Source organism: Dipodomys merriami, unplaced genomic scaffold (genome assembly GCF_024711535.1).
Source record: "Dipodomys merriami isolate MVZ:Mamm:240054 unplaced genomic scaffold, mDipMer1.0.p SCAF_2, whole genome shotgun sequence".
NCBI lineage: Eukaryota > Metazoa > Chordata > Mammalia > Rodentia > Heteromyidae > Dipodomys > Dipodomys merriami.
In genome coordinates this window covers 47,842,968-47,869,366 of record NW_027203381.1, presented here as the reverse complement: position 1 = coordinate 47,869,366, position 26,399 = coordinate 47,842,968, and the positions used below count along the sequence as shown (strand labels likewise).

The 26,399-nt window shown below is 41.5% G+C and overlaps 1 protein-coding gene across 12 annotated transcripts in view; it reads right to left on the bottom strand.

Moving 5' to 3' along the window:
* Positions 1-14,567, bottom strand: part of Ptprm (protein tyrosine phosphatase receptor type M) — an 832,110-nt gene extending 817,543 nt beyond the window's left edge. For all 12 annotated transcript variants that reach the window (XM_070029553.1, XM_070029556.1, XM_070029555.1 and 9 more), the window contains exon 1: positions 14,086-14,567. In XM_070029553.1, the coding sequence (XP_069885654.1) occupies positions 14,086-14,158 (73 nt within the window). In that variant the 5' untranslated portion in view covers positions 14,159-14,567. The remainder of the gene's footprint in view (positions 1-14,085) is intronic.
* Between the last annotated feature and the right edge of the window lie 11,832 nt (positions 14,568-26,399).

Below are 26,399 nucleotides of genomic sequence, written 5' to 3'. Positions count from 1 at the left end.
ATCTAAGAATCAGGCCAAAAAGGAGCCAGAAACTGTAATCTATAAACAGATGTCAGCATAGGATGCTTGGATACCTTTGCCCAGACAATCCATTCTCTCCCACTGATAATAGTGTACTTTTCCTGGGCGCTCAATAACAGAATTGATTTGTATCACTGAAAAGTAGAATTTCCCCTTGTCATTGGGCTTGAAGTTGGGAGTCTGTGACTCCTTTGACACATCACGGAAAGAAGAAAGATTCTTGAAGACAATGACTTAAAATCTGATGACAGTGCTGAGCCCATAGTACCAGCCCTGCCCACTCATGGCCTCTGTGACAAGCACCAGCAATTTCCCTTGACACAGGCCAACTTTGCTGAAGTATGCTGCTCAATTCCAAAAGTTCTAACATCTGAATCTGATTTCTTTTTCTCATAGCCCAACAAGGTTACAGTATTCAAGTGTCCTCAAAAAGAAACTTACTACCAGGACAAATAAACCTTTTCCTGGAAAGCCCAGAGAGAAACTTCCCATCCAGATAAATAAAACACAAGATAGCAAAATAAAAAAGTGACAACAGGGAATAAACTGAAGGGGGAAAATGAAGGACAAAAGAGATAACTTCACAAAGTACAGTAAAAAAAAAAATTCCTCTTGTTTCCATATCTTGGAGTTCATTTCAATTAGCATCATTTTATATGGTCATATGTACACAGCTATTAAGCTATTGTGATCCTCTGCCAGGACTATCCTAGACATATACTAATGATTACAAATGAAGGAAACCATGGGATCTATGTTTCTTTGGATCTGGCTTACTTAATGTGATTTTTTTTCCATGTCTTTCCATTTTCTTATAGATGGGGTGATGTCATTCTTTCTGATGAAGCTATAGGATTCTATTGTGTATATATAACACGTCTTCCTGATCCATTCATCTACTGAGGGGTGTCTAGGTTGGTTCCTAAATTAGCTATGGTAAATAATACTGCAGTAAACACAGTTGTGCTGGTAGCTTTAGTGTGGCCTTGTGATCATTTGGGTAAATGGGTAAAGGAGTGGGATTGCTAGATCATAGAGGAGCTCTATGTTTAGTCTTTTGAGGAACCTCCATACTGCTTTCCAGAGTGGTTGAACCAGTTTACATTCCCACCAACAATGTAGTGGCGTTCTCTCTGGCCCATCCCCGCCAGCATTTGTTATTAATTGTTTTCTTGATGATTGGCCATTCTAACTGGGGTGAGGTAGAATCTCAATGTAGTTTTGATTTGCATTTCTTTTATGGCCAGAGATGGTGAACATTTCTTCATGTGTCACTTGTTTCCTCTCCAGAGAAGTCTCTTTTTAATTCTTTAGCCCACTTATTAATGGGGTGGTTGTTTCTTTGAGGATTTGTTTTGAGGGGTTTAATCTTTTGAGCTCTAGGTATATTTTTGATATGGGCCCTTGTGTATTGTTGTCATACAGCTTTTAAATCATGTAATCCATCACTCACCATCACTTTAATACTCACTGAAATTCTATGTCTTAGTGTACTCTTAACATAGGTGAATGAAAACAAAGCCCAAGTCAGGAAAAAGATAATTCTGTATACATACAGGGCAGACATTGCAGGAGAATGATACAGCCCTCATCTTAGATGGCCCACCTCTGCCAGGAATGGCAACAATCTGACCTCACAAAGCCTCTATGGATTCTCTCCATGAAGCTTTTATTAGCTACAGAGCAGCAGTAACTTTGAGGATATCATCCTCACAGCATGGTACCTAGAACATCATTAGTGCACAAAATATGGTCATCAATTATTACTGTCACTTCTAAGCCTCTGAAATAAAAGGTGACTATGTTGTCAAGTGTTATGTAGAAAATCACATCTCTTAGCAGGCGGGCAGCTGCAGGGCCTGGGGGAGCCTTTGTGAATGGTTAACTACACTGTCCAGCACAGAGGACAAGTATTAACTTCTTTAGCATGTATCCTAGCCAAGTCAGCCTATGGTAAATATGCAAAGCACCAAAACTCCACATACCCCTGCAGCACCTACTTTCTCTAACCAGGGCACGTATCTCAACCAGATCTCCTCTCAGATGGGACCCAGTGTTCTAAACATTTCTCTCATCCTCACAAGATCAAAAATGACCTAGATCAGTACTCAGGTAACATTCTCTTGCATCATTTTATCCAAAAATTCAAGTAAACTGAGACATAAGTACCTGACAGTTCTCATACTTTCTGAGTGACTGGAAAGACCTTCTAGGTCTTAGAATCAAACACTTCATTTTACAAATGAGAAATGTGAATGCAATAATGTCAACGTATCAAGGTAACAGCCTGTTAGGGTTGTCATTTAAAAGGTAACTTAGTCAGCCAGCTCTCCTAGAAACTACATTTTGACAAGTATCTTTTTTCCTTGACCAAAATGATGAGGAAGTAGAAATTTCAAGTGTTTTCACAGAAGAGAATGTTCATTTTTGAGATCTGTGAGATTTCAAGAAATTCAAATGCCAAGCTTTAGTCTGAGCTTATGGGGCTCCTAAGGCAAATTATTCTACAGTATCCATGTTTCAATGAACATGAAATAAAGGCATATATGTTGGAAAATAATCTTCTCTAAATGAGTCATCTCAAAATGCAGAGAGCTAAAAAAAAAAATCACTGGTATTCTGATCACCCACTATCCTCTTTTACTACATCTTCAAATTCCAGACTGATACCACATTTACTGGAGGTCACCACACTGGAGGATGGTGTAAAGCAACTAAGTTTCTCTAAAATGCCTTCAAAATTCATTACAAATTCATCTGCTTCAGAGTGTGAGTGTGTGTGTGTGTGTGTGTGTGTGTGTGTGTGTGTGTGTGTGTATCTGTGTGTGTAGTATATTTTTTCAGAAGAGTCTTAACTTAGGGCCTTGTTCTTGCCAAGTATTCTACCATTTGACCCATTAGCACCAGCCTTTTTAATTTTAGTTATTTTTCCAATAGGATACCATCTTTATACTTGGGTCAACATGCACTGCAATCCTACTATTTATATCTTCCATGTAAAAAGGATGATGGGTATGAAACATCACATCCAGCTTTTCATTGGTTGAGATGGGGGTCTCATGAAAATTTGTGCCTGGGCTGGCCCCAAATCATGAATCTTCTCAATCTCGGTCTCTCAAATGGCTAAAACTATAGGTATGAGCCACTGCAACCAGCATGTGTTTGTGTATGTTATATACATACATGTTCTTATATATGCACAGGAATTTTACATACACACAAATATATATATATACACACAAGCTACTTAGAGTTTGAAATGTAAAAGTTCATAGTTTCTGCTTTTTTAACACCAATCAGAGAAGATGTGGTTAAATCTGCACAAGGGCAATGTCTCTGAATCATTGCTATTCCCCAACCAGAAGCCCTTGAACTTGAATAAATAGAAAAATCACTTGAAGTATTTTCTAACAGTCTCTGTAGCCCTGTTCCAGAGATCCTGACTCACTCTGTGAGAGTTAGGAATCCATACTTTTCCCCACTTTGGCAGTATACTAGAGATGGAAGTCAGGGCCTTGTACTTAGGTAACTAACACCCTACTACTTGAGCCACACATTCATGTCATATTGCTTTTTATCTATTATTCAGATAGAATCTCACATTAACTTTGTCTGTGGCTTCTGACCATGATCCTCCTACCTATACCTTCCAAGTAGTTAACTTGTTCTTGAGATATCTCACTAACTTTTTGCCTTGTGCTGGCCCTGAATCTTCCTACTCTACCTCCCACAAAGCTAGGATACAGACTTAGATCAACAGATCTACAGTCTTAATGAGTTATAGGTAACCACCTGCTGTCACTCTGCCAACTCCAAGGTGCTCATGTTGCTGATCTCGTCTTTGTTTTCTTTTAGAACATATTAGTGGTCATCCATTTCTAACACATGCATATAACCACATATACACACTTATTATGTCACGGATACAACCTTCAAGCATCAAGGCCACAAAGCCTTAGGCCCAGAAAAAGATTACCAATGTTTAATCCTTTTGTTATTCTGATTATGGGGGGGGGGAGTGAGTTCATGGGCTCAAAGTGGTAGACCACTAGCCTGGAGCAGAAGAGCTCAGAGACAGCACTAAGACCCTGAGTTCAAGCCCCGTGACCAACAAAAAATACAAATAAAAATAGATGGTATCAAGGCAGGAAACAAGGCAGGAAAGGAACCCTAATAAACTATGGGTGGCAATGTAAGCTAGTGTAAGCACTACAGAAAGTGGTTTGGAGATTCCTCAAAAAGAAAACAAAAGCATAGCATTGCCATATGATTTAGCAATATCACTCATGCATTTTCATTTACTGAAATCCATCCTTAATTCAGATTTCCATAATTTTCACTTGATAATAATTTTCATAATTTTCAATAGAAAAGTGTCCTTTTCTGTTGAAAATGTTGATTTACATTTAATTCTTGTGGCTCCTTAGCCTCCCCTTGGCTATTAAAGTATCTTAGACAATCCTTCTTTCTTATGACTTTCAGAATTTGAGTACTTGTCAGATGTTTTGTAGCATGTTAATCAGTTCAGGTTTGTCTAATCTTTAAGTGTTACCAATAGAATGAGATTATGTGGTTTTTGTACAACATACTTTAATTATCATATGATATCAAGGATACATACTAGCAATGCAACTCATCATCACTGACATGAACTCATTATAAGGTTTTAAACTGTTTTCAAGTTTCACCAAACTTGTTTTTCTCCTTTTCTATGCTTATGCTCTTTGTAAGAGAAATGCCTACACTTTAGAAATGGGACCTTTTATTCTGTCTTTAAGAATAGAGTATCTACATAATTTACTTTGAATATCTTAGAAACCTCCCTTGCTTATCTATAAATTTCATCTCTAACAATGGGAGATCTTACTTCAACAATAACAAAAATAAACATAGAAATAAAGTGAGTTCATATGGTTATACCTAAAAGGTAAATGGAGACAGGTGGATCCCCTCTTATCCTGACCATTAAACACACACAGCTCCATATACCCTCAAGAGACCCCTTAACATCACACCATGGTTCTCAAATTTATGTCTTCAATAATCCTGGAATCCAGGAAACAAAATGGAATCATGGCAAAATAAAATAACATGTCCAAGACCACAGACTGGTTCAGGTAGAAGCAGAACTCAAACCTAGGAACAGGTCATCACCCCAAGAGCTTCGGTGTACCAGTGTGGATATACTCCAGGAATCCCCAATGAATCCCCATTCCCCTTTCTGCTCCCAGTCTCTGCCTGGGAAGGCCCCCTCCTAACCCAGAAACAGATATTCTCCATCTGAATGTACAGCCCTCTGCACAGAGCTACAATGAAATGGAAGGTTATTTAAGAAGCCATACACGTTACAAATGGCAACTGAGACAAAGGAAGGGCTCTCTGAGCATCTCTGGCCTCCTACCTCTTGTTATCCAAAGTGAGTCACAGAAAACAAAATTTGTCTTCCTCAAGGTAGATCACACAAACTAGAACCCTGTTCTTCCAAAGATAGCCCTAAGCCCCTAGAAAGAGCACTCTCTCCCTTCTCTGCCCTCTTTCCAGAGAAGTTCTGTCTTCTACCTGAAACAAGGAATATTACTCAGAGAACACAGGAATCTGGAAGGGCAGGCCTTGCCTTGTAGGGTTTCTCCTTTCTGTTTAGTAGCATTTTTGCATGACTATCCATTCCTCCTAGAACTTCAACACAAAATCAGGAACTTTTCTCTAGGTTCTTCAAGACTGTAGGCTCTGGGGTCATCTCAGACTTAAACAGTAGCACACTTTTCTCTCATTAACCTGTCTTTGGTTATGAGAATGTGGCCTATAACCCTTGAGGTGGGTGGTGGGCATGGAACGCTATCACATCTTGCTGCCCCTAAGATAAACCCAGATCCTAAGAACAACGGCTACATTGTCCTGACTCTACAGAAAATCATCATGAGGGATAGAGCTCTCAAAAGTCAAAGAAGAAATAGCTTATGAAATGGTTGCCTTTTATGAAGTTTCATCATTTAGAAGAATAAAAACACTAAAAGAAGAATAGAATAGAAAGAGTATGCACATTATAACAAAAATGAGACCAGTACAATCATGCACAGTCTAAGTTCAGTGGGAGTGTAATTAACTTCATTGTATATGTGAAATAAAAGGTTGTAGAGATAGTATATCTTATTCTCTTACTAGTGATGCGATTCTTTAATATATCAGGGACCAAATCAAACCCCCTAGAGTAGAATCATATATCTACCACTTGATAAATTTTACTTGTTAGTGATCAGTCTGTCAAAATTCTATTTTGTGGCAATAAATGATTTATAAATTTTTATTATATGTGATAAAAAATTACAGGCTTACTTTTAACTAGATAACTAACAAAAGGTAACATCTTTTCATTTTTATTTAAATTTATCAACTGAATATCTACACATACATAAATTGCTAAGGGCACCAAGCAATAAATTTAAACCTGGTTCTGTTTAAAGTTATTCCAAAGCTTAAAAAAGTCAAACTGGGTATTTGATTTTTTTTTTTTTTTTGCCAAAGCAGTATTCACTCATAATACTCCATTCACTTAACAAACTTTTACTAAATGGTTACTATATGCCAAACATCATTTAATAATTTGACTTTGTAAACAATCAATATTAATGATTTTTAAATAATTAAAAGGAAAGTTAACCTCTTTATTTTAACTAGATAGAATACAATGAGTCTATTTCAAGTATGTGATTATTACAGGATACAAAGGTACTCAGACTCAGAAGGGATCCCTAAAAAAGGAAACATTTCCAAAGAGGGTGGTCAATTCCTCTCCTCCCTTATGGAAGCCTACCCATGAATTGATTTAATTCCATCCAAGGAAGCCAGAAAAGCAGCCAGGAGGCCTCAGACTTCCACAGAAAGCCAGACTAAGAAGTATCTTTTCCATTGTTTGTGATCAATTTGCTTTCTGCATATTGAATAGAGAGATTCAAATGAATATTCACCCGTCTGAAAACAAACCAGTGCTCTATAAGCTTTTATGCTTTGCAGCCCATAAAAAGTAAATGATTTGCTTCCGTTTAGGCTGCTGCATGTTCAGATAAATCACTGTTAAACAATGGCTGCTCCTCTGAGAGAGATTCTAAAACCATAGCAGCTCTGACAAGTCTCTAGCTCCCCTACTATCATTCATTTGCCACTCTGGATCCCATAATCTGGATTCTTTCAACAAGGGAGGCCATTCCCCTGGCCTTGCACCATATCTTGGCAAGCCATCGTCTCTGGTTCTTCCGTCTCTCCTTGCTTCCTTCCAGCCCAGGGCCCAACAACTATGCTTCCTAGAAAAAGTTAAGTAGGACAAACCACTGAATAAGATTTCCACACAAATTGTAGTGGGTCTTACACCTAAACCTCAGTGCCTAATGAGTAATCGCTTACAGATGGTAGCAAAGAATAGGCAGCATCCAAAGATGCTCCATACCATAGTGATTGGTGTCTATTCCGTTTGCTGGTCTATAAGTCCCCCAAGGATATTGACAGGAATTCCTACTTGATTGAACAATAAAGACTATTCTCAGTTCCACCCATACAGACAGATAAGCAGCAACATACCAGACAGACAAAAAAGAAAGTTGTCTTTGGGTCAATGTTGCATTTCCCCAAACTAGGCTACAACAAGGACTAATAGAATTATAATTTCCTCTGAAGAGTTTCATCTTACAATTAAGATTTAGAGATAATGTAGGCAGCTATGGCTCACCCCTGTAGTCTTAGCTACTCAGGGCACTGAGATCAGAAGATGGTAGTATGAAGCCAGCAAGGGCAGAAAAATCTGCAATACTCTCTTCCACTAACGAACAAAATGCTAGACTAAATGGGTGACTAAAGTAATAGAGTACCAGGAAGGAGTGAGCAAGCAAGCAAGCTGATCAAGAGCTAGAAGCCCTAAATTTAAGCCACATTACCAGCCCAGAAAAATGAAAACAGAGATCCTAAAGGTCCTCTCTTTGTTTAACCATAAATATATTGCTTCCAGGACTCCTTTCCTGGCTCAGGCAGGTGGGGTTAGGACAGCAGCTACACCTAGTGATCAGCTGCATGTTGGACTGTAGCAAGAGAGCAGACAGCAGGAGGCATGCCTCTCCTGGCAGGCATTCTGAAATGTTTCTAAGAAAGGAAGCCTGGATGTGTACAAGTAAATCTGCTAAATACTGCAACCACTTTCATTTACCTCAAGTATTAAATGACAGAAATGCAGCAATTGTCTTTTGTGGCCAGCAGAAAACTAGTCTCTAATTTAGGAACCCACTGTTAGTATTTTAGACACAATATGAAAGCCCTTTATTTTCTATTTGGAAGTTGAGTATATTTCCAAACACAACATCTCACATTTGTACATTAAAACTCCAACCCTTATATAAATTGATTTCAGTTCCCTCCAAAGGAAAAAAATCCTGTTTCTACACATTTGAGTAGATTTTTAAATTCTACACAACTTTGTTAAATATGGCCAAGACACCTTCTTATCTTTTCCCACTACCACCTTATTCACTAGCCTTATAAACAGTAAAAAAAAAAAAAATGTTTTCTTGAAGCAAAGGCATTATTTTTATAAGCACAGTGGGTTACACCCTTATTGTAACAAGCCAACAAATACCTTCTAGGCCAAGCCTCCCAGGGAAAGTTCCAATGGCTGAATGTTACAGCAAAACTTAATCAAATTCTATGTAAAATTCTAGAAAACTTTTTTTTCTTAATTTGGCTTTACAACTGACTGGACCCAATCAGTGTTTTCTGTAGTTAAGATTAGGGCTGGGGGTTGTAGCTCAAGCAGTAGTATGGCTGCCTAGCAAGTAGGAAGCCTTCGATTCAAATCCCATCAAAAGGAAAAAAAAAAAAGGGTAAGAAAAGACTATCTGAACCATCACACTGGTGAATGCACTTAACAGTCCAGGCACAATCACAGCACTGTGTCCAAACTTTTGGTAGTGCAAATCAAGAGGGTAAGAAAAGATGTTTGCACATTATATTTGTATCCTTTGTTCTCATTCAGCTCCTCTCAGGGAGTTTAGCAATGTACTTTTACAACAGAGTTTCTCACATTTCCAGGTGTACTGGAAACCCCTGGAGGGCTGTGTCCAACAAAATGCTGGTCCTAGACCACAGTCTTGAATATCTTCTGTGTGATGCTGATGCTGGAGGCCCAAGGATCACACTAGGAACTTCTCTCTTAGAACTTATCTCAAAGCCTGGCAGCAGGATTGCCAGTAGGTGCAGTGAGACCCTGATCTAGGTGACTGGACATCAGAATTGCTATGGATAGGCCCCAGAAAACAACATCCAGAAGGGTTCCAGATGAACCTTACCCACAGAAATATCCAAGCCTTCTCAGAGGTACTGAAAGCTGCCTAAGTGCAGGTTACTCACTCTTCATGGCCCTCATTCCAATTTCCCTGGATCCCCCACTTAATGGCAAAGAGGGCCTAAGAGCAGAGGCCCATCCCTCACCCACTAAGATCAGCAGGCTGAATGAAACATACAACCCTATTCTACTCATCTCCTTTTCTGCTTGTGTTTTTTTTTCCTCACTCACTTGTAGCCCCTTAATTATGCCCTGGCCCTTGCAAGTTGCCACACCAGAGGGAAGAGGGTGCATTACAAACTGGAAAGTTTGATGACTAAATTCTTCCTCCTCCCCACCCAACACAGTCCTACTTATTTTTCCTTTTTGAAGCTACAGTGTAAACTCAGGCTTTCTGATGACTAAACTAAAAACCACTGCAGTATTTTAGGAACCCAAGAAATTGAATTGCTTTACAGTAGGAATGCTGGCTTATAGCAGTTTATAGCTTTTAAAAAAAATGTTTCACTCTTGAGTTAGAAAGATACTCAAGTCTTCTCTGGCTGAATGGCTAAGAATTAACAGGATCTGTGCCACACTGGTGACATGAAACTATAAGGAACTTGGTGAAAAAGAGAGAGAGAGAGAGAGAGAGAGAGAGAGAGAGAGAGAGAGAGAGAGAGAGAGAGAGAGAGAGAGAGAGAGATCTCCAAATGAAAGTCACATGTGAGGTATACACCATCCTTACACTTAGAAAAACTGCAGAGTATTTAGATAACACATCATTCTGGGAAACTTCATGAACTATAAAACAAAAACTGAAAGAATACTTAATCCGCAATGGGTCCTCAACAAGGCTGTGTGTTCTCACATCAGCCTAACAAGTCCAAGCACCTCTTAAATTCAATGAAAAACTTAAAGCCATTGATTTTTATACAATTGTTTCAGAAATAAATTCTACGGTACAATCTTTTACCGAGACTAAAGGCCATGATTTCTTTATATAGGCTGATATCATATGAAGTTGTAAGTCAAGTGACTTGCTTGTTAGTGAAAGTTTATTTAGAATTACTTGTTATGCACACTTAACTGTATCACTCCATGTCAGAAACTTCCTCTCTGGAAACCCATACAATAACCCTTAGGAAACAGAGGCTAAAACCTGTAATTTTCTAGATCAGAACAATTTATTATGCTTAAGCAATTCTTCTCTGCAAACACATAACACTAAGAATGGTAGAGTAATTTCCCAGCATATTCTGTTCAGGCTCACTGATTGAAACTTGAAGTAGTTTCTTCCTATCAATTATCTAGTGAAAGCACCACAGAAATGTATAATGTCCTGACTACACCGATCTGAAAAAGAAAAAAAAAGACTGCTAAACAAATCCATCACTACCCATTGTAAATAGACTTTCACAAGTTTGCATTTTGCAATAATTTTAGGCTTATAGAGGAGTTGCAAAACAGCACAAAGACTTCAAGCACCCTCTTCACATAGCTTCCCCAGTGCTACCAATGACCTTATATAACCAGAGCAGAATTTCCAAAACTAAGAAGTTAACACTGGTGCAATGCTTTTAATTCAACTACAGACTGTATTCAAATTCTGGCAGTTTTCCCACTAATGTCCTTGAAAGATTATTTTGAAAAAGAAGTTTCTGTAGAGGACTTCAAATTCACAAGCTATGGCAAGGTTTAATCTATTCAAAACACTTCACTTGGAAAAAATTTTAAAAGGCCAAGTCTGTATTTGTTTCTACAAACTATAGCTTAACAAAACTTAACACATCAATCCCACAGAGACACAATATTAAGCACTTCACTGTACAAGGCTTAGTATAATTTGGCTTTTTAAGAAATGGGGTCAAAGAGGAATAACTTGTCAACTCTGACTTCTTACCAAAAAGAGAGTTTAAGCAAAACTGAAACAATTCAACTTTATTCCTCACATTTTCTGGTGCTACTCTTAACTATCACTCAAAGGTGAGGAGACAGTTAACTTCTGTTATTTTGCCTAGCAAATCAATATATGGTGAGGCTAGAAACGATTTTCAAACAAAATATTTAGCTAATAAAATCCTCACAGGCCAAAAGAAAAGTCTTAATGACTTTCTCTTTTAATGAGTTTAGCATTCTTTCTGGTGTCTGATAGCCAAAGGAGGGTAGGTCATCTGCAGAAATGACTAATTAGCAATCTTAATTCCAAACTCATTCCAAAGGAGGCAGAAGACCACTGTAGAAGAGAAGCAGCAAAGTGATCTTCAATATAAATCTCACATGAAAAACCACCATTATTAAAAGTTCATAGTTTAGTCCATTAGGTGGTCTGAAGAGAAAAAACACATGGAAGACACAAGCCAAGCCTAACATGGTGTCTTGTGTCTGCATGGTACTAGGGAAGTACCTCAGAGTTTTGAGAACCCTAGACAAGAGGTCTCAACAATCTCTGTTCTCCCTCACTTTTATACCAGACAATTCACATACAACCTGGATGTTTGTAAATGATCAATACTAGTAATTTATTCAACTAATAGAGAGTGCCTGTTGGGGCTAAGGCGCTATATTAAGTGTTTTGTGGGGAACAAAGAAAGAAAGAAAATGACTTAGCCCTCAAAGAGCTTCCAATCTAGCTTCTATAAAATTTATTTACATATCAGGTAAAAACCAGCCAACTGTTGCAATTTCTCAAGTAATCATAAAAAGAAACATGTCATTATCACCTAAAGCATCAAAATGAATTTTCCCAACTTGAAAAAAAATAAACACAAAAAACTTTTACAAGGCTTCAAGCACCTAGAATCTGTAGTTCCTAAAAGGCAGAGTGGGTGAATGGAGGAATTAATTGAATCCTAGCTGATCCTTACACACATGAGATCTGCCACATTCAAATTTTAAAAATTTTTAACTTTTCAAAGACATCACTTGGATACAATGTTCTTTTACCCACTAACATAACAGATTGCTCTGGCTTTCCAAATTAAAAAAAAAGTTGTTCCCATGAATGGTACATATAACTCAAGTAAATACAAAGACATATTTCCTCCAAAAGAAAACTTGGGGTGAAGTTTAGTAAAATGCCTATTCTAGTTGGTTGGTTATTTATCTCAACCTAACGAAGGCGTAAGTCCGTGGTACTGCTAAGACTGAAATATTTTCTAGTGATGCAGTCATTTAATTAGTCATATACATGTTTGTCCTCATTTCCTTACACACCATTTAAAAATCTATGCCAGAGCGTTAACTTCAAACAAGACCCTGGCAGGGATGTTAGCGATTTTAATAAAGAAAAAACTTCACCCAAACACAAAATTGACTTCTAATACTAATGAGTTACAAAGCTACCAAACTGGCAAGTGCTACTCCATTATTCACTAATAAGTGGGGCCAAAATTGGCATCGAATTTATACCAGACAACTGTGCATTATGTTAACTTCTGCAGCAAGTGCAATTATCAGACATCAAGGAAATATTAAGCTTGAAGAAAGTTAATTCTCCACACAATTTGACAATTTGAATTTCTTTCAAAGCACAGAGCAATCGGCTCTCTCCCATTCCCAGTGTCTCCAACTGTGGTCAAAGTTCCCTGAGCTCGGCAGCACACAAGATACAACTCTCACAGAGCAAGAAAGTAAAAACTGATGCTACCACGCACAAAGAACCAAACATATGTATATATGCAATTAATGTTGACCAAAAGGGACCTTTGTCAAATAAAAACAAGACTGTAAATCCCAGCTTGCTCTAAATAACCACTGAACACTATTTTGTGTGTCAAGTTTAAGGATAGTGAGCTTTTTTTAAAAAAAAAAAAAAGAAAATTCACTTCCATCACTCCTTAATGAAACTAATAAACAGGAAAATGAACGTGTGTGAATGCTGCCAGGGTCTGCCATCCACCCACGTGTGTCATGCAAGCATGCACACACGCACGCGCGCGCGCGCGCGCACACACACACACACACACACACACACACACACACACACACACACGAGCTTCTAAAGGAAAGCCCTGGGACATCTTCCTGGCCCGATCGCACCCCCAGCTCCTATCAATCAACTCAAGCCCCTTTCTCCACAAGGTGCATCTCTGCACTGGCAACACAGACTGGGCGGGTGGGCTTGCGCTCCCTCATCGCAGCCCTCCTGCTTGCACCCAGGAACCCCTCCCACGGATCAGAGTAAACAAGCTGCCGCTGGCCTTGGCGTTCTTAGGGGACCGAGGGAGGGCAGGGGCACAGAGGATAGGGGAAGGGGGGAAAGACCGGGAAACGTAGCGGTGGAGACTCCCGCCGGACCCACCCAGAACGCCCCTCTGGGCTTTCCCGGGAATCCGCAGGGCCGCCGGCCGCGCAAGGAAGGCAGTAATCCGGGAAACCGCCGCTGCCGCCGGAGCCGGCGCCAGGTCCCGCGATCGCCACGGCCGAGCCCCCGCAGCCTCCGGGAGACCGCTGCTCCGGGTCGAAGGGGACCGCGCGGCGCCTACGCCCGGCGGCTGCAGCTGGGAACTTCAGGCAAAGTTTTCCGCTGTTGCTTTCGCAGCCGGTAAGCGGGCCAGGAGCGACCGCGCCACCCGAAGCACGAGCTCAGGCCGCGAAGAGACGGGGACTGGACGGAGGGCGTCCAGGCTCGAGGACTGGCGCTCGCTCGGTGTTGCGCCGGCCGGGGTGCACGGTTCCAGCCTTCCTTTTAACTCGCTACTTGGTGCCCGCCTCAGACTCTCCCGCGCGGGAGCTGCCGGCGTCCCGGGCTGTCCACTTACCTGAAAACGTCTCCCCCGCCACAGTTAGGAAAAGTCCGGCCAAAGTCGCCCAGCAAGTCCCAAGTCTCGTCATGGTGCGGAGTGCGCGCCGGGCCGCGCCGGGCAGCGGAGGGGGACGCGGCTCTGGGCTTCAGGCAGCCACGCGCCGAGCCAAACCCCCAGAGTGCCAACAGTTGCAAAAGTCTCAACTCGGGCGGCCTCCGGGTCCTCCAGTCCCGCCCGGGGCTCCACTCGGTGCCTGGCGCTGCTGCGAGAGGGAGCAGAGGGCGCGCCCGGCCAGCCAAAATCCTTCCTGGGTTCCGGCGGCGCCACCCGCCGCCGCTCGCTTCCTCCGCTCGGGACCGAGCCGCCGGCGCACGGCCGTGACGGTGGCGGCCGCGCGCGTCCTGCCTGCCTGCCTGCTGTCCGCCGGCAGCCCCAGACAGCCAGTCCCAGGCGGCGGCGCGCGGAAGGCAGAGCCCGCGCCGTCTGCGCGCGGGGCTCCTGCTCCCTGACTGACTGGCGGTGCCCCGCAGGCCGGCTGAAGGGAGCCCACGTCACGGCCGCCCGCCCGGCGCCGCCGCGGCCCGCTAGAGGGCGTGAGCGCTGCGCCCCGCCGGCCCGTGCCCCGCGCTCGGCCACAGCGGCGCCTCGGGAGCTCGGCGGGGGGCGGCCACGAGCGCGGGTGCGAGGCGTGACCCGGGCGGGGAGGAGCGGCCGCCGGGGTCGCCACGCTCAGCCCCTCCTTGCCGAGGCCGTCGTCTATCCGGCGGCTGGCTGCGGAGGGTGGCTGTACGAGGGGCTGCGCCTCCGCCAGAAGTTTGTCCCGGGTCACGAGCCGCGAGGAGTTTGCGAGAGCCGCGGGGTGGGGCGGGGCGGGAGCCGCGGCCTGGAGCGTCTTCCCTTCCCCGGCACGGCCAGCTGCGCCCGGAGTTCCAGCGCCCGCGCTCCCTGGCAGCGGCGGGAAAGGCGTTCGCGGGGATCGCTGCGGTTGTTGCCTCGATAGCCAAGGCTCCGAAGGGCTGCGGCTGCTCCGCGCCGCCGGGGCTGTGCGCCGGCGGAGCGAAGTTGGTTGGCGAGAACCGGAAGCGCCGAGAGAGCGGCCCTGCGCCCAGCCTATGCCAGCCCGACCCGGCGGCCGGGAAGCCGGGCGCGCCTCTGCTGCTGCGTCGTGCCTCAGAGTCCCGAGTGGGCCGCGAGCGAGCCACGGCGGTGCGTGGAGGCCGCCGCCACGCAGAACTCAGGCTTTGGACCTAGCCCGTCATTTTTTGAATCCGGTGCAAATTGCTGAACAACGAGGGATGAAGAAAGGTGGAGCGTGAATGGAATGGTCATTGCATCTTTTACTTAGCCATCTGGGGGTCTGAGATGATTGTTTTATTAAGCGAATAAAGATGCCTCCTCTCGTGCTTCCGTCAAAAGTGAATATTTAAATTTAAATTGTAACTTTCCAAAAAGTAATCCTCTTTCGGGATCAACACCTGAAGCCACACCAGACAGCTCACTGCATGCAATAGGGTGCTTGGGAAAACCTGAAATGTTTTGATCTGGGGAGTTCTTGATAGCAGGGAGCCAGGGATTCTCCAGTGCTATCCCAAGGCTCCTTTTTCAGTGCTCCCCAGTTTATGAAGCACCTATTGGGATGCTTCAAAGACCCCAGAAAGTTCCTGTTAACCCAGTCTCCAGAGGCCCCAGAACCAGCAGCAAGAATATCTTTCAACAACTAGCACTCTTCCTTCTGGACGTCTGCTTACTAAGTCCTCATGAGGAGGGTTGTTTCCAAGTCTTTCCCCATTAGTTATTGACTTCCTAATCTGACCTTATATTACCATGCTCCTTTATTCAAACATGTACCTGTTGAGCCTTATCTTGAAATATGAAATGAAATTTTGAAGTTTGATAGGAAAAAGAATCTCGTGCTTTAAAAAGATCAATAAGTAACAACGGTCCAGACTGCAACTGTAGCTTTCCAATTTTGATGAAACTGTTCTGCTAGAGCTCAAATGTGCTTTTTTTTTTTTTTTTTTTTAAGGCAATAGCTTTCCTAATAGAGTTTCATACTAGTGGGAGCCTAGGATCCAGAGAAAGTGGTAAAAGCCAACCCAGCATCCTTGCTTCTGAGTAACTTTGCAGGTTCCATTCACCAAGTATATTAATTTTTTTCAGCAAAAAATCTATTAGAGCCATAGTGTCCAGCTGGCACTGCAAAATGCTGGAAGCTTCCTTGGGCTGGGCCCCCTCAGAAACAGACCCAAAGGTTAGGATTTAAGTACAAGTGATTTTTGACTGGAGAATTGATCCCAGCAAGGAGAGAAAATGAGCTAGCCTAGCAGAGAAGTCAATATAGAATGTTAATGAGCAGGTCATGTCTCTGAGATCCCCTGGAGTCCCCCTGAGGTTTAGGAATCAGACTGCTGCTACTAAAAACTGCCTTGGTACTTAGTACATGTAGCCTAGTAGAAGGTTATGTGGATTTCTGATGTCCTGAGCTCTGTTGTTCCCACATAGTGCAGAGTTACCTTTGCTCTTTTTAGCCTGCAATCCATCTAACAATGCAAAGGTAATCATTTTGTTATACTTAATTTGTGGAAGTACTGGGGTTTGAACTCAGGGCCTGGGTGCTGTCCCCTAGCTTTTTCACTGAAGGCTAACTATCTACAGCTGACCCACAGCTCCACTTCTAGCTTTTTGGTGGTTAATAGGAGATAAAAGTCTCTTGGGCTTTGCTGCCAGGGCTGGCTTCAAACAAAAATCCTCAGATCTCAGTCTCCTGAGTAGCTAGTATTACAATGGCACCCAGCAGAGTAATGGATAACTGCAGTTTCTTTACTGCCCCCTTAAAGGTAGTTGTGCAAAGCAGTCTTTGAGTTTCAGTGGAAGGCCTCCATTGAAAATGAATGCATTGCACTTCTTCAAGGAAAGGCCCTGAAAGAATCCTCCCAGGGGAACATTTTCTGTGAGTTGTGTTTATAGCAGTAGAGATTTCACAGTTCAATCCAACCATGTGTCACTCCTGACTCTCTGGGGACAAGAATGACATTTGCAGAGTGATTGGTGTGATCAAGTCAGCTACTAATATTGGTGAACTTAGAGAAGAGGACAAAGGAAGAGCCATCAACCATATGTCTAAATACTGCTAAGTTGTTGGGCTGAATATGTGTTTCAGATGCATTGCACCAAACTACCAAACATGAAGCCCTGAGTTCAAACCCCAGTAACACCAAAAGAAATAAATACTATTCTATATCTTCCTAATACATTGTGACAGACCCAAGTGGAAAGATAAGAAACCCTATAGTTTTTCTTTTCTTTTTTGGAAAATGACTTAGTAGGGAATTGAACAGGGACCTTCAACACACTTATTGTTTGCCCATATCAGAATTCTCCATATCAGAATTTTACCCTCCTTCCTATAGTTTTCACTTAACAAAAGACAGAAAGACATCAGAGACAAATTGAATATATTGTTAATGCATTTCTGGATTGTCTGTTAAGACACAGGGTGACTCTGTGGATAAATAAAAAGACATACATAATCCATGTTTTCATGTATTCCAGAAAATTGGTATTCCCCTTTATCTTAGTAAAATCATTAATTATGTTGTTATAATGAGGATTTTTCACATCCTGTTGGTAGTGATGATCTAAAGCTAGGCTTTTATAAAGTCCCATTTATCTACTCTCAATTCAGTCTATTTTTGTTATTTGACAACACCGAGATATGAACTCAGAGCTAGTTAGACAAGTACTCTATCATTTGAGTCACACTCCAGCCCTTTATGCTTTAGGTTAATTTTTTTTTTTGTAAATAGGATCTTGCATTTTTGCCTGAACTGGCCTTGAAACACTATCCTCTGATTTCCACCTTCCATGTAGCTAGAATGACTAGTATAAATCACCATATCCAGCCTTCTGTTCAATCATTGTGTATGTGTATGTTGGGGTTTGAACTCAGGGGCCTCAAATTCTCTCTTAGATTTTTTTGCTCATAGCTGGTCCTATATCACTTGAGCCACACCTCTACTTCCAGCTTTGGGCTGATCATTGAAATGAGGGGATTTATTTTCTTGAGCTAGCTTTGAACCTCAATCCTCAGATCTTCTTGTGGCTGGGATTACAGGCATGAGGCAATGGCTCCCAGCTTTAGTTCAGCCTTGTCTCAGTGATAGTAATCACATTTCAAGCAACGCACATGGCTAGTGGACAGCACACATATAGAACATTTTCATCACTGCAAAAACTTCTGACAACCATGATCTTAAAAGACTAATGTGTCCAAATTATGCAAAGTTGGATTACATATTTTTCATCAAGTGTCCATTTTTTATATTTTCCTATAGTTGTTGAAAGTTATTTTCCTCCAATGATTCAGAGATCTATTACACTTAAAATGTAAAACACAATGAGTGAATATCAACTTTTCAATGGAAATTGCTGTAAAGCTTAAAATTGTATTTAATATTTGAAAATTTAATTAGAACTGATAATTTTTCAATAAAAGATGAAACTAACAGCTCTACTTTTCAGTGTCCACCTAGTTGCCAATGTTTCACATGTCACAAATACATATCTACTATTTAACAGTAATACTTATTATTTAACTTTGCCAAATATTGCTCCACATTGAACAACATGCAAATGTCCTGCTAATGGTAACTATATTATGCTTATGGGTGGTTCCCCAGTGCTGTGGATTGGAACATAAAGAGAACAAAGCATATGTGTGTTTGGTATTACTGGGAAATAATCTTCATTTTCTAAGAATGGTATTCTTGCATTCCAGAAGGATCTGACAGTTGATTCACTTGACTTTCCATCAAGTGTCTCCCCCATCACATCCTCCACACAGCAGAGGGTCCAATGGGACACCTGGGAGCCTTCCAGACACTGGATGAAGCACCTGCATTTCATGGACCTGCAGCAAAGATATGATATGTATTGTGGGGCATGACCTAAGCAGATATCTGGTTCTGTTTTCTATTCTCTCAGCACTGAGCAGAAGAACCCCTCCTGACTGAAGTGATTCCTTAGTAACATGCATGTGTATAGGTTTGTGACGCTTGGGTCCCCATGACAAAGGCAATACCAGGCATGCCAGACATACAGGAGGAACTAGTGGCTGTCATACAATGACTTTGGTCACAGCAACTCTGTTCCTAATTGTGGTCCAAATCCATTAACATCAAAATAAAAAGTGTAAAATACCATAATCTGTCCATACCTGTCCTAAATGTTATGTTGAAGTTGGAGGTTAACCACACAGAGAAAGTTCCAAAGTATCACCTCACCTGCCAAAAAGCAGACACAGAGAGATCATTTCAATATCTTCAAGTCACTTCACTGGGACTGTTGGGATCCCATGGGGAAAAAAAGGAAAAGGAAAAGAAAATTTGCCAATGTTTTTGTTGCCTGTGTTTTCGTCTCAGTGCTTTGCTGAAATGATTAATCCTCCTCCACTGCTGCTTTTAGATGTTGATTCAGATCATGAAAGTATATTTGAGGATAATAAATGGGCAATGTAAACAAGCATCACCTTATACATAGGTTTCCATGATGATGTGTTCCCTTCTGCTGATCAAAGATAGCATGGAGAAGAGAGAGAGGAATAGAAGGAAGAAGGAGTGGGAGGGAGGAATGAAAGAGGGAAGGACAGATGGAAGAACAAAGAAGGAAGGAGAACTGGGGAAAGGAGGAAAGAAGAGGAAGAAAAGAAATAGGGAGATATGGAGCAAGGGAAGGAAGGAGGGGAGGGAAGAAGAGAGTGGGCAAAGAGGGAACTTTGAACTTGCAGTTGAACTGGATTGGCATCCCAGCTGTGTTCTTTCCCTGTGAGCTCTGGGACAGCACAGAGGCACAAGGCACATGCAGATATCTGGACCCAGATATGCCTCCCATGTACAGCACCTCCTTTACTGTGTGTGTTGTGGGGGCGGGGGGAGTGCAGGGAATGGAATAGAACCCAGGGCCTTACCATACCAGGCAAGTGTTCTACCACTGAGCTCCTCTCCTTCCCCACCCCTACCCTCTAGCTTCAGTGGGGAGGGAAACAGACAAGACTTCCTTCTTTTCACAGATCTTTCCCTTTTGACATCTTGTCTTGGTCCACTTTCCAGGACCACAGCCATAGACTGGGAAGTTAAAGGGTTCCTTTTGGCTCACATCATACAAGGCAGAAGGCTACATCTGGTGATAGCCAAACTTTGGCAGAGTAGTACAAGGTGAAGTGCACCTGTATGTTTATGGCTCCCTTCTTCTGAAACCAAATTCAATATCCAGTCATGGAGCTCCACCCCACACCCTTGTCCAGACTTGAATAATTTCCAAATGCCCTACCTGGAAACAACACTCTCTGAGTTTCTACCTTCTTGATCCCTTATGGTTGGGGATTTAACTCTGACACTTGGCATTTAGAGTTGAAGCCTTATTGAAACTATAGCAAATGTGATCACAGGAAATCCAGGAGGATGGGAAGGAAGAACATGGAAAATTTCCCTGGTTTCCACAAGGATAAGAAGAAACCAGGTCATAGAACTTCACTCCAGAAAAGCTCTGCTCACACTGTAATGGGAAAAGAATGGAGGCAGGTGAGTTTTGTTATGGCTGTTCCTACCCGACAGCTTCCAGATCTCAGCTTCATGAGTAACTAGGATGACAGGTATGAGCTGCCAGCACCTGGCTACATGTTTGTTTTTAAAGTGATAACCTTCACATTCTGAAGACTGACACTCAGCCAGTCACGCTCTCTGTGCTTTAGTTTCCTTATCTGCACAATGAAGATTATGACTACATTCATTGTTCAGTATTGTGAGGATGCAGAGATATGAAAGTAAAGGTATTTAATGGCATAACATAGTGATATATATGTTTGTGATGTATTTGCTACGGTCTTGATTATGAATACTCCCAAAGTTGCACTTGCTTGAACTCTTGGTCTCCTCTGCAATGATAGTGAAAGGTATGGCACCTGTAAGAGGTGAGGCCTAGTGGGAGGTGACTGGGTGACACAGCCCAAATAAATGTGCTTGTCTCATAGGAGTGTGGAACCACTTGCTATGAAGAAGGCATTGGGCCCCTCCTGTCCTCTGCTTCCTCTCTCTCTCTCCCCCCCTCTCTTACAAACACACACACACACACACACACACACACACACACACACTTCCATGAGATGCCGCTGGCTGTGAGGCCCTCATTACCAGTGTCAGTGAACCTCCAGAACTGTAAGCTAAATAACCTCTTTTCTGTATATTCTATCTCAAGTATTTTGTTTCAGTAACAAAGAAATAGATAAAGATAAGCTCTTCTAATATATTTTACCGGGTGTGACTGGAAGTTCACAATTTGCAAATCATTTTATTTTTATTAAATAAAATATCTAGATCACATGGCTAGGAAGATTGCTATTCTCTACAAATCCCCTAGATAATTAGCATTAGTAGCAGGTGGATCTTATAAGGTTATCTCCATATATCAAATGATGTAATTATCAGAGCACTGTCCAAACCTTATTTGTAGGAACAGCAAAGTACGGTCTCTGTCCCCATCTGATCCCCTCCAGAGACAGTTCTCTATATATACTCTTGGAGCTCAGGACTCCTGGTCACTTCCTGGTCCATGTATGGGCAGGACACCAGGCTTGCTTTATGCCCAGGGGCCCTCTAGGGAGACAGGTTACACAGTACCCTTTCCTTCCTTCTGCTCCTGCATCCTGGACTAGAGGAAACAGCCTACGCACAAACCCTCTGTGTGACCAGAACAGCCTGTCTGATCTGTCCTAATGGGCAGGAAATGCCTGGCAGGCTTTTTCCTGCCTGGAAGCAGGGTTCTACCTTATGACCTCCCAGGACTGCAAAGGCAGCATAGACATGGTGGGGGGTGGGGGGATGGACCACCTGCCCATTCTCAATCTGCAGTAGGTGTCAGGCTGCTTAATCATGTATACAAAGAGAAAAGGAAACCAGCTGATTTCTGAAGATTTGATCAGAGCCTTTGGGCAATCATTTCTTCTGTTTAAATCATCCAGAAGTTCTAGAAGAAAATGTTCTCTGCAAACTTTCTGGAACTGGAAAGTTTGAAAAGATCTGCTGGCTCACTCTGAGAGTGTAAAATGACACTTCGCTGTTTGAATCACAGTCAGTTCAAAGGCACAGACACCATCTCATGGAGTGATAGCTACTTTCCACGTGGGGGTTCATTAAAGGAAGTGAGTGTCTGCCTTTGTGTCCTTGGCTCTGCCCAGAGGCTTTGAACTAACATTTTATATTAGCTCTTGTGCTTTTGCATGAGACAACTGTTTTTCTCAGAACCCAGTTTGGAGGTTAGTTAGATTGTCCAAAACTCAGGGTGGAGATTGCGGTCCTCTATCAGGTACTCAAAGAATCTTATTTCTTTTTTATTTCATTTTCTTTAAAACAAATCCTTTGAAGTCCATAGGTATGTTCCTTAAAGCTCAGCTTGACTAATACTATTAAGAAAAGTTATGCTAACAATGTCAGGAATACTTCACTTTAAATTATTGCAACAATGTGTCCCCAGCCCTGTGATCTGTAATAAGGCTGGATTTTCAGTAGAATATGAAGAAAAAGAAGTTTCAATGCTAACATCAAAGAAAAAAATCTTCTTTACTTTCTCTTCTTCTTTGATTTTTTAAAGTTTCCGAATGTTGCAGTTTAAATTAAGGAATTCTAGACAGGCATTATCATCAAGAGGAGACAAGTCAAAGCAGAAAATATTCCAACATATCCCAGGGGTTTTCAAGCTATTACTTACTAGATGTGTGTGCATGCGCGCACGCGCGCGCGTGTGTGTGTGTGTGTGTGTGTGTGTGTGTGTGTGTGTGTGTGTGTGTGTGTGTGTGTGTGTGTGTGCTGGTACTGGGGCTTGAACTCAGAGCCTCCCTCTCTCCCTTAGTTTTTACACTAAAAACTGACACTCTACCTATTACACCACAGCTCAAATGTTATTTGGCAATGAAAGTTGCCGGGCTTTTTCTGTTTAGACTGGCTTTGAAGCTCAATCCTCAGATCTCAGCCTCCTGAGTAGCTGGGATTACAGAATTACAGATGTAAGCTACCAGCCACTGGCTGGATTCTTGCTATCAACAAAACATTTTGACATTGAAATGCTAAAGGATATATGTGTTTATTGTTCCTATATTCAATGGGGAAACTGAGGCTTAAAGTTAGAATGATAGATGTTATCAAGATAAGGTGGTATATGTAATAAGGCCACAGAATTATTAAGCAACAAAAGATTTAAAGTCCCAATAATGCCTATATTTTTCTTCAGGGTAGGGCTTACAGAACAGCAGGAAAAAGATGGGTAATACTGACTGTACCAGGTCCCAGTGCTGTTCTCTGGGGGTGAAGGAAGTAAGACTCCTAGAAGAGAGCAAAGATTTAATCATAAGAAATAGACTTTGGGTTTAAATCATGCCTTTTATCATCCACATCCATACCAGGGAACCTAATTTCATGTTTTAAAAATCTTCATTAAATCTTCAGTATTCTTTTTCCTAACCAATAGACTTAACTAGACTTTTTTTTTTTGAGACAGAAACTCTTCATGTAGTCCAAATTGACCTTGAACTCACAATTCTGTCTCAGATTCCTGAGTGCTGGGATTGTAGGTATGTACTACTATGCCCAGCTTATTACCTACTTTAAAACACAACAAAACCATGTGTATTTCATCATTAACCAGAACCAAAACTATTGCTCTCAATCTGCCAGTTTTCTTTTTGTTCCAACAGCCCTGTTGCTGGCAATGCGATGTGTGACCTCACAGGAATCCCTTTGATCCTGACTTTCCCCTTAGGTGAAAGGAACTAACAAGACACTCCCTCACTGACCATCACACAAATCAAGAAGGCGACTTGAGACACTTTCGTGTGGGTTGTGTCCTTTTTCTGTAATATTTTTGGAACAGAAGTGTCCAAAATTTCAATTTTTCAAATTTTAGAAAATTTACTTATATGTTAACATCTGAGTATCAGTACTCTGAAAAATCCAAAATCAGAACTATTCCTAAATCCAAAATGTATGAATATTGTCTGCACACAAAGTGCTTCATATTTTGGACCTTTTCAGATTTTAGATTTTTTTGGATAGGGATGCACCACTTGCTCTATTAAAGTCCTTTATAGACAAAAAGATCATTTCCCATATGTAGTGTCATAAGTGTGAAATTCATTCATTTCTTTTTTTTTTAATTTAATTTAATTTTATTTGTGAACATACTGTACAGAGGAGTTACAATTACATGGGCAGGATAATGCATACATTTCTTACCAAGCATTGCAGCCTCCTCCTTTGTTTACCCTTCACATCCCTTCCCAGCCTCCCCCCTCCCCCCCAATCCCAATCCCAATCCTTCTCCTTCTCCCCCCTCCCCCCCACAATGATGTTGTAGAGCTCGTTTTGGACATGACAACTTGTACTTCTCATTGTTGCAACAGGTGCACCTGTATCCTTAAACAACTGGTTTTTCCCCATCTCCTCCACAAGTTATACTGACATCAAATATAGTGAAAGCAGGGGTTATACTGTGGGGGAGGGACATACAAAGCAACAAAGAGATAATCTTATAAATGCGTTAGAAACACATGCATAAAAGAAAAAAACATTAAAATACATATCTAAGGGTTCATTTTCCTGACATCACATTATCTGACCTTTTCCACTTGACTCATACATCTACTAGATATTGCAAATAAGGGAAACCATGGGACCTATGTTTCTTTGGGCCTGGCTTACTTCACTTAATATAATTTTTTCCAAGTTTTTCCATTTCCTAACAAATGGGGAAATGTCATTCTTTCTGATGGAGGCATAGAATTCCATTGTGTATATATACCACATTTTCTTGATCCATTCATCTACTGAGGGGCATCTGGGTTGGTTCCATATCTTAGCTATGGTAAATAATGCAGCAATAAACATAGTCGTGCTGGTAGCTTTAGTGTGGTCTTGTTTGTAAACATTTGGGTAAATGCCCAAAAGTGGGATTGCTGGGTCATAGGGGAGTTCTATGTGAAGTCTTTTGAGGAACCTCCATACTGCTTTCCAAAGTGGTTGAACAAGTTTACATTCCCACCAACAATGAAGTAAGGTTCCTTTCTGTCCACATCCCCTCCAGCATCTGTTGTTGTTAGAGTTCTTGATTTTTGCCGTTCTAACTGGAGTGAGGTGATATCTCAATGTTGTTTTGATTTGCATTTCTTTTATGGCTAGGGATGTTGAACATTTCTTCATGTGTCTATTGGCCATCCTTCTTTCTTCTTCAGAGAAGTTTCTCTTTAAGTCTTTTGCCCACTATAGGAAAAAATACTGAGAGCACAAAGGTCAGACAGTTGTCAGGGATTCAGGTAAAAAATGGCTAGTTAAACCCACACTTTTACCTTTGTCTTTGACTTTAGATTTAGGATTATAGGAATTATAGTAGAGAGAACAAAAGATGCAAAGAGAATTATGGGAATTGTAATGCAGGAAAGAATCCAGGATGATAGCCTGGTAGAAGACTCGGAAAAATTCAAATTGATGAGAGGTAGCCAACTAGATGATTCTGGTGGGATACTTATATGTTTAGCTATACTGAAAAGAGAGTTAGCTATCTGTGGATAGAGTTTGAAATAAGTTGATAAGAAAAGAAAATTAGAAAATAACACAGTCAAACTCAAGTCAATTAATTCCAAAACCTTGTGAAGGAAAAGAAAAGTGATCATGATGTATTTGTCTCAACAGTGACAGTGTTGTCACGATAATATTGATATTTAAGGACAGAAAGACAGAGGTTTGTATTAGATAGTGGGAGAGGATTTAGAAGGAGGGGCAGAGGGATGAAATGCTGAGTCTTGGTCTGCCAACATGGGAGTGAATGACAAAGCTTTATTAGCAATGCACACGTGGTAACTTAGAAAGTGAAAGTCAATACAGAAAGACATGGTCACCAGAGTAGTTGAAAGTGGTTGCTTTTTACAATGGAGAAGGCAATAGAGTGTGTGCATTTGTGATTTGTATGCTTCATTCATTCAGAGAATTTGCACATGTGTAAGCTAACACAACTATAAACTAAATTGCCTTTCTCTTTCTTTTTTCTTTTGGTACAAGGAATTTTGAACTTTGGATCTTTTATTTGCTGAGCAGGTATCTCTAACATTTAAGCCATACTCAGCCATTTTTTCATTAATTTTTAAATAGTCTCATTTTGCCTCTGATTGGCCTCAAACCACAATCCTCTTATTTATTATTCTCATGTAGCTAGTATTACAGGCTCACATACCACATCAAGCTTATTTGTTGAGATAAGGTATCACAAGTGATTTTTACTTTTTTCCTCAG